Below are 7,564 nucleotides of genomic sequence, written 5' to 3' on the forward strand. Positions count from 1 at the left end.
CTCCTGCTCACAGTCACAGAGCAAAGCTAGGTCCTGGCCAAGGCCTGACTCCTGGCCTGGCATCCTTTCCATGCATGGGTAAGCCAAGACTAGTGTGCAGAACTGCTTTCCTGGTGTCAATGTCGTCCTGGGCCATGGTGTCCCTATGGTCAAACAGGGACATCAGCAGAGGCTCTGAACAAGCCTAGGGTTTGAGTCTTCTGAGTCAAAGAACTCAGGTGACATTTCCACAAGTGAGACAACCCCTGCCCCCAGTGCCCAAAGACCCTGGCCATCTGGCCAGACCTTTTTCCTAGAGGGAAACTGAGGCCAGGAAACTAAGAGAGCCATGGGGATCCAGGCATCCCAGGCCCCAGCCCCCCACTGCTTCTGAACACTTTGCAGAGAAGCTTTTAACAAAAGCATTTATTTTCCCCAGATCCACCCCCAATATACAGAGTCCCACATTTAAATTAGAAATCTTCGCATATTCGTTCCTGGGGTGCCAGAGAAGCCAAAAGACACAGGACTCAGAAGCTCCACTCTCCCGAGGCTGGGGGCTGGCCACGGACAAGCCAGGAGGTGTCTGCCCAGGCCCCAGTAGCACCATGGTGGGAGACAGTCCCCTTTTGTCCCCAAAGCCTGCCCTGGGCTCCAGCCAGCAAGGACAGGTTTGGAGGGTCCTGGCTACCTGCTCACCAGCTCACCCTGGAGAGACCTTTGGAAGCCTCCTGATTCTCCAGTGTGGCCGAGGTGCTCCAGGTTTCTGCCCCACCCCAGGCTCTGGGTAACGTGGAGGGATGGTGTGGGGGTGAAAAGCTGCCCTCCAAAATGTCCTCTGCGGACCCCCAGAGAACGAGTGTGACCGGCACATGCTTCCCGTGGGTGCAGCTGGCATGGAGGAGATGAGGGGCGCGTGGCCCGGCACGCGCAGTCGGCAGGGAGGGTGCCCAGTGTCCCTGGGCACAGTGGGAAGGCCAACCACAGGGCAGGAACGGAGGAGGCAGCCTCCAGACTCAGAGCTGCCGAGGAGTTGGCTCCCACGCAGGTCAGGAAAGGGCTGAGAGAAGGGAACTGGTGCGCGGGGCCACCGGGAAGACAACGCAGGAGGGGACCGTGCAGTGTGTCTTGCAGAAATAAGGCAGGGTGCGTCTGAAGGCTGTGTCCTTTGGAGAAAAAAGGCAGCCAGGCGTTCTGTGTGGCTTGGAGGAACCAGGCGGTGGTGTGGTCTATGTACTGTGTCTGTTAGAAATAAGGCAGCAGGATGACTGGGCATCGTGTCCCTAAGAGAAGTAAGGCCACAGGGTGGTCTGTGTACCGCATCCTCTGGAGGCGAGCGGAGCTGGACCCGTGGGTGGGGGCAGGGCTCACTCTGAGGCCCCACTGCAGCCAGAGGGTGGGGCCCCCGGGCAGGGGCCACAGCTCCTGGTCAGGCGATTTCATGTCCATCGTCCGCTTCTCCTGATGGGAAGGGGGAAAAGGACAACAAATAAGTGCTGTTTGTTCTACTCTTGAGGTGACGCCAGAAGCCCCAGTACCTTCCCAGGTAGTCAGGTAGGGATGTGAGTGACAATGGCCGGAGAAGTCTGACAAACAGCCCTGTACCAGCCGCTGCTCTGGAGGCCCAGGCAAGAGCCCAGGAGCTGGGCATGAGGGGACCAGCAAGGCGCCCGAGGGACTCCATCCTCCTGTCACTTCCATCCCTCAGGCCCCTCACACCGCCACCTCCTTCCTGCCGGCCTCTCTGTTTGCAACTCACCGCCACCCCTTCCCGAGTCTCCCTCCATCTGGGGTCACACAGGTCTTTACCTTCTTTGCTTTCCGAGTGTTTCAGAGGCCGCAGGGCTGCAACAGAAGAAGGAGCACACAATGAGGGGAGCACCCAAAGCGAGGGGTGGTGGGAACAGCAAGGGCGCGGAGGGCGGGGGGCGGGGCAGGAGGGGGAGGCGGAAGGGAAGGGGCTGAGGGTGCTGTCCTGAGCCTCAGTCACAAGTCCCTGCTGCACTCGCAGGCCTGCCACTCCTCTCCCCAGGCCTGTTTCTGGCATCCATAGACAGCACAGCCACCCTGCATTCCAGAGATGTGGGGGTGCGCTGAGCCCGCTCCCCAAACCAGGGTGCAGGGAGGCCCGAACGGATGCTGGCATGTTGGCAGATGGCCCAGGGTCCCAGGCTGACCAACTCCAGAACTACCCCTCCTCACCCCTCCCTCCCTTCTGCCAACTACATCCGCCCCCAGCAGGGAAAACAAGGTCTGATCCCAGGGCTGTCTCCGTGCCTGCCAGTGCCGGGCACCAACAGACAGAGAATTAATTGGCATAATTGATTGCAGCAGTCCGCACGTGCCAATCTCCTGCATCCCTCTGCAGGGGTGGGGAGGAAACTCGTGTCAACGGGAACCAGCCCAAAAGGCTCAGCGAGAAGCTGCCGCTCCCAGCCCAGGGGCAACCGGAAGTAAGGCCAGGTGGTGCAGGCACCAGGTCTACAGCGCCAGGCCCTGCCCCTGCAGCCGCTGGAGTGCCATCAGGGTTAGGGGCAAGATGACATTTCAGAGATGGAAACTGAGGCCCAGAGGACCAAAGCCCAACAAGAGCAGGATGGGCGTGAGCTGTGTGCTTACCAGTCCCAAGGCTGGATCGAGCACTGATTAGGCACCAGGCATGCTACTAGGTCTTTCACACACATTATCTCATTTAACGGAGCCCAGGAAACCAGCCGGCCTGTTGTTATCCCCACTTTACACGTGGGGAAAAAGGCCGGAGAAGCACAGTGGCTTGCGGGCTGCCCTGTCCCCTGAGATCCTGCTGCCACCCCAAGGAAGCTCCCAGAATACACAGGCTTGTTTGGCGGCCACAGCGCTGGTGGCCGGGTGCAGGAAGGTGAGAGAAAGAAAGCCACTTGGGAGCCAGGATGGGGAGGCTTCCCAGGCCTTCCTCTGTGCCCCGAGTCCTGGGGCGACTCTGAACTCAAACCCCAAAGCACATCTGGCTCCTCCAGCTGCTGAAGTCTTCTCTCCTTTCCCGTGCCCCCACCCAAGAGGGCCACCTCTGAGCCCAGACTCACCGGTCTTGGAGCCTTCACCGTCCCCATCCTGGTCCTCAGCCCCTGGAATAGGAAAGGGCAGAGTGAACGCAGACCTCTCCCAGCCCCACCGCCAGCCCTGGGCTTCCCCACCCAGGCACCCCCTGTGGTCCAGGCGCTGGACACCGGGTGGGCACCTGAGACCAGAGCACCGCAGAGCCCTGGACAACCCAGGACTCCTGGCCTGCAGCTGAACACTCCCCTAGCAACAGCCACTACCCACACTCCCCCAGCCTGGTCCTCCCAGTGAAACACACGTGGCTCCCACACTCAGGGTCACACTGAATTGCACAGACACACCCATCCCCTTGGAACAGTCGGCCTTAACCCACCACCCCGTTCCGGCCACACTCATCCTGTCACTAGACACCCATGCTGATGCCACGGGCACAGCAACTGCCGTGGCTTGACTGTCTGTTCCCTCCAAAACTCACGCTGCAGGGTAATTGCCATGAACAGTAGTAAAAGGTATGATTTATTGATTGTTGTTACGATTACATTTTTTGCCAGTACTGGAGATCAAACTGGGGGCCTCGGGCACGCTAGGAGAGCACCCTACCACTGAGCTACATCCCCGCCCCCACAAGGTGCCGCCTTGGAGAGGTGATCAGGCCACGAAGGCTTCACCCTCACTAATGGGATTGGTGCCACCCTTCTCACTGGGTCACCTCCTGCCACAGCAAGGCCACACCAGAAGCCAGCACCTTGGTATTGGACTTCTGGCCTCTGAGACATTTTTTTTGGTGTGTGTGTGTGTGGTTTTTTTCCGGTACTTGGAATCGAACTCATGACCTCGTGCTTGCCAGGCAGGCGCTGTGCTGCTGAGCTAAATCCCCAGCACCCTCTGGGACATTTTGAATCTTTACTTTTCCCAGTCTGGGTCCATGACAGCAACACACTCCAAGGCACGTACATGCACACACACAGGCAGGGACACCCCCCACTCACCCGAGTTCTCCTCCTCACAGCTCTGCTTGATCTTCCTCCAGCACACGAAGGCCAGGGCCACCAGCAGTACCAGGAGACAGACAGAGAGCCCCACGGTCACCCACAGAGCCTCCGGAGGAAATGTCACGGGCTGCCCTGGGAGGGAAGGAGATGTCACACACCTCTCCATCTCCAGGGTGGGGACACACTGTGAGTGAGGCTCCACTCGCTGCTCTGGCTGGCGGGGCCTGAGGAGTCTGGGGGTGAACAATGCTCCACAACCTTCTATGGACCCCCACTGAATTCCCACACACGCTGCAGCCTTCTCAGGACAATCCAAGGAGTTCTTCGACCTGGCTGCTGCTTCCCTCACCCCTCCCAGCTTTTCCTTCTAATTTCACCCTGGAAACTCGAACTCCAGCCAAACTGGCATCTGAGCCCTGCTCCGCAGAAACACCTGGCTCCTTCCAGCCTCTGCACAGCGCTGTCTGTGTCCCCTACCTCGATGACACTTCAGACTCCTTCCGGCTTAAGATCTGTCACTACCATCGGGAGGTCCTCCCCAACTACGCCAGCGCCAGCCCCGCCAGAGAAAATCTCCATCCTGCAGCTCAGGAGCCAGGAAACTATGGCCTGTGGCCAACAGGAAACTATAGCCGGTGGCCAAACATGCGTGGTGGCCTGTAGTATACAACCCAGGAGCTAGTATTAGTTGTTACTTTCTAAAGGGTTACAGGAAGAGAAGGAAAGAAAGGAAAGGAAAGACAGAAGGGCAGAAGGAAGGAAGAAAAAGAAAGGATGGGAAAGAAAAGAAGAAAAAGCTGGGCATAATGGCATATGCCTGTAATTACAACACTTGGGAGGCTGAGTCAGGAGCATCACGGAGAGTTCAAGCCAGCTGGGGCTACGCTACACAGTGAGTCCAAGGCCAGCGTGCACTACAAAGTGAGACCCTGTCTCAAAAAAAAAAAAAAAAACAAAAACCAGAGTGAGAAAGGAGGAGCAAGAAGCACAGAAGGATTAGTGACAATGACAACAGAGCTGCTGCACTGCCACAGAGCATCTACCTGGGCCTCCCCAGAAGTGTGTGCTGAGCTCTGCATACAGATGAAGGCCCAGGTGTGTGGGTCCTGAATCCCCTAAGAATTCCAGGGGGCCTGGGGAAGCCCTGCCTGGCAGACTCATCAAGGGACCCTGAGGGCCTCCAATGGAGAGGCACTGAGGAGCATGGCTGAGTCAGGGCCTGCAGCTGCTCGATGGCTCCATCCCTCCAGCAGGGTCCTGGGCAGAGGCTCAAGGGGAAAACAATCTAACAAAGAGTGCTGCTTCCCTTTGCTGTCTGGGGACAAGGAGTGGCCACAGCATCTGCACCATGGGGCTGGCAGGCTCTGCAGAAGTCCATTAACGCTGCAGCATCAGAGGCCCTGGCACAGAGCACCTGCTGGGTGCTGGCAGCAGACCTTCCTTCAACAGGCTCTGGACAGTGGAAGCCAAGGGAACTGCCATCTAGGTGAGCAGGAGCTGGCCTCAGGCCTTAGGCCAGTCCAAGAAGCACACATAAAAATCCCCTGGAAGTCTAGCATGATAGCACATGCTTGTGATCCCAGTAATACTCAGGAGGCTGAGGCAGGAGGATTGCTGCAAGTTCAAGGTCAGCTTGGGCTACACAGTTAGTTCAAGGCCAGCTTGAACTGCATAGCGAGACTATGTCAGAAGAAGACAGAGGAAGTGGGAAAGAGAAGATGGAAGGAGGGGGAGTGAAATCTATTGGAAATTCCAGGACAGGGCTCTGGCAGCAGAGGAGGGGGCAGAGCTGCAGACAGACCCAAGAGCAGGGTCTCTTTCTGTGTTTGCCCCGCAGCTGCTAGTAGTGCCTGGAACACTGATTGAACTCGCCCCCCTTCACCCAGCAAAGGGCAGAGCCAGCCAAGGCTGGGCCACACATCTTCAGGCTCTTCTCCGAGGAGAGGCCAGCTGGAGCACTCAAAGTCTCAATCCCAGAATGTTTTACCAGGCGCAAAGCTACCCGGAGCAAAATACAGGCCAAGGGCTCCAAAGTAGGCCAGACCTGCTGTATCAAAACCAGGAGGCTGGCGGAGGGGGTGGGGGGACAATTAGGCTGAGAGGCCCCAGCCAGATCCTGATCCTGGTTCATCTGTCTACTGCGGGGCACAGGTGTGGAGATTTTCAGCCCTTGGCGGTGGGTTTAGAGAAGCCAGGAGCCCTCCAAGTTGTACGCAGACCAGTTCATGTGTCCAATCTTCAGAGAGGTGCTGGCCCCCAAAAAGACTCTGATTCTCTGCGCCGTCTGTGCCCCCTCTGTTTCCCTATCTGTGAAACACGCTTGTCCACACTGGTCTACACGAGACCCCTTTACATAGTAGCTCCTGCAGCATTAAATAAAGAATGAGGTGGGGTGAGCATCCTTCCTGCAGTCACATTTATACTCATCAGCCCTCTCTGCAGGGCACTGCACACACCTAATTCTGCCCAGTGTGCAAAGGATCACAGATCCTTCTGTCCTTCCCGGTGAGAGCATCACGTCCTCTGCTAGTCTCGCTCTAACCTACATTTCTTGCTTCTTTCCTGTGAACACTCTGCCCTCCCTTCCAGGTCCTATGCTGTACTCTAAAAGGGAGACAGGCCCCCCCAGGAGACCGCTCAGAGCACCCGAGAGCCCAGGGACAGGTAGGATGGGAAGAAGTCACTGAGCCCTGAGGTTTGCACGGCACTGGGGTCAGAAGCTGGGACTGGACAGAAGTCACAGAAAGAGAAAAGAGAAGGAGCAGACAGACAGACACCACTGTCCTGAGCTGAGCAATGTGAGAGGACCCTGGGAAGCTCCAGTGGCCCCAAGAATGGACCGAGGAGCTAGACTGCGCACAGCGCCTAGAAAAGGGATGGATGGAGACCCCTCACGGGCTCACAAGGACCCGGATATCAGATTAAGGGAATCACCCCATGGGCGGCCTCCATATAATGTTTGGCCACACGGGGGCAGCAGAGACAGCCCTGGCCAACCCACCTGCCGCCTGGTGGAGCTGCAGGGACAGCTGACTCTGACCTAGGAAGGCACTGACCACCTGCAAAGGCCCGGCTCGTTCAGGGCTTCAGAATCGGATGGTGCCCCGGCCTCTGCAAGTCCTTCACACCACCCCTAGAAGTTCCCTCGCCGAGTCCCTGGGCTGCCCGTGGCTGGCCCAGAATCCCCTCCCAGACCTCCAGATTCCAGGCGGGTGCTTTGTCCCCTACATACGAAGCTTAAGCTAAGCAGGCTTAGGACAGCGAATATCTATAAACGATTCTAATCAGCTCATTACAGCAAACGCTTCAGGATTTCATGTAGAGAGACTTTGAGACGCCTGAAATCGCTATGCGACTGACTTAAATATTCTCCTGCCCCATATGTTGAAACTCCCATATGAAGTCCAGAAAAAAGGCCGCTCTCTCCACCCTTCCCCGGCTGACCACCGGCCCCTCACCCGTGACGGTGACCGAGCCGTGCGCGTCCTGCCGCAGCACCCGGTTGCGCACCAGGCAGCTGTAGGTGCCATTCACGCCCAGCACCACCCGCAGCA

At 57.7% G+C, this 7,564-nt stretch overlaps 1 protein-coding gene across 1 annotated transcript in view; it reads right to left on the reverse strand.

The window, feature by feature from the left end:
- Positions 1 to 383: 383 nt before the first annotated feature.
- The window catches only part of Cd276 (CD276 molecule), a gene marked incomplete in the record, with an annotated part of 11,980 nt that continues 4,799 nt past the window's right edge, over positions 384 to 7,564 (reverse strand). The window contains 5 exon segments of the mRNA XM_013519040.1: positions 384 to 1,440; positions 1,789 to 1,824; positions 3,042 to 3,083; positions 4,008 to 4,142; positions 7,469 to 7,564. Of these exon segments, the coding sequence (XP_013374494.1) occupies positions 1,409 to 1,440; positions 1,789 to 1,824; positions 3,042 to 3,083; positions 4,008 to 4,142; positions 7,469 to 7,564 (341 nt within the window).

Source organism: Chinchilla lanigera, unplaced genomic scaffold (genome assembly GCF_000276665.1).
Source record: "Chinchilla lanigera isolate Chin_1 unplaced genomic scaffold, ChiLan1.0 scaffold00049, whole genome shotgun sequence".
In the NCBI taxonomy this organism is placed as follows: Eukaryota; Metazoa; Chordata; class Mammalia; order Rodentia; family Chinchillidae; genus Chinchilla; species Chinchilla lanigera.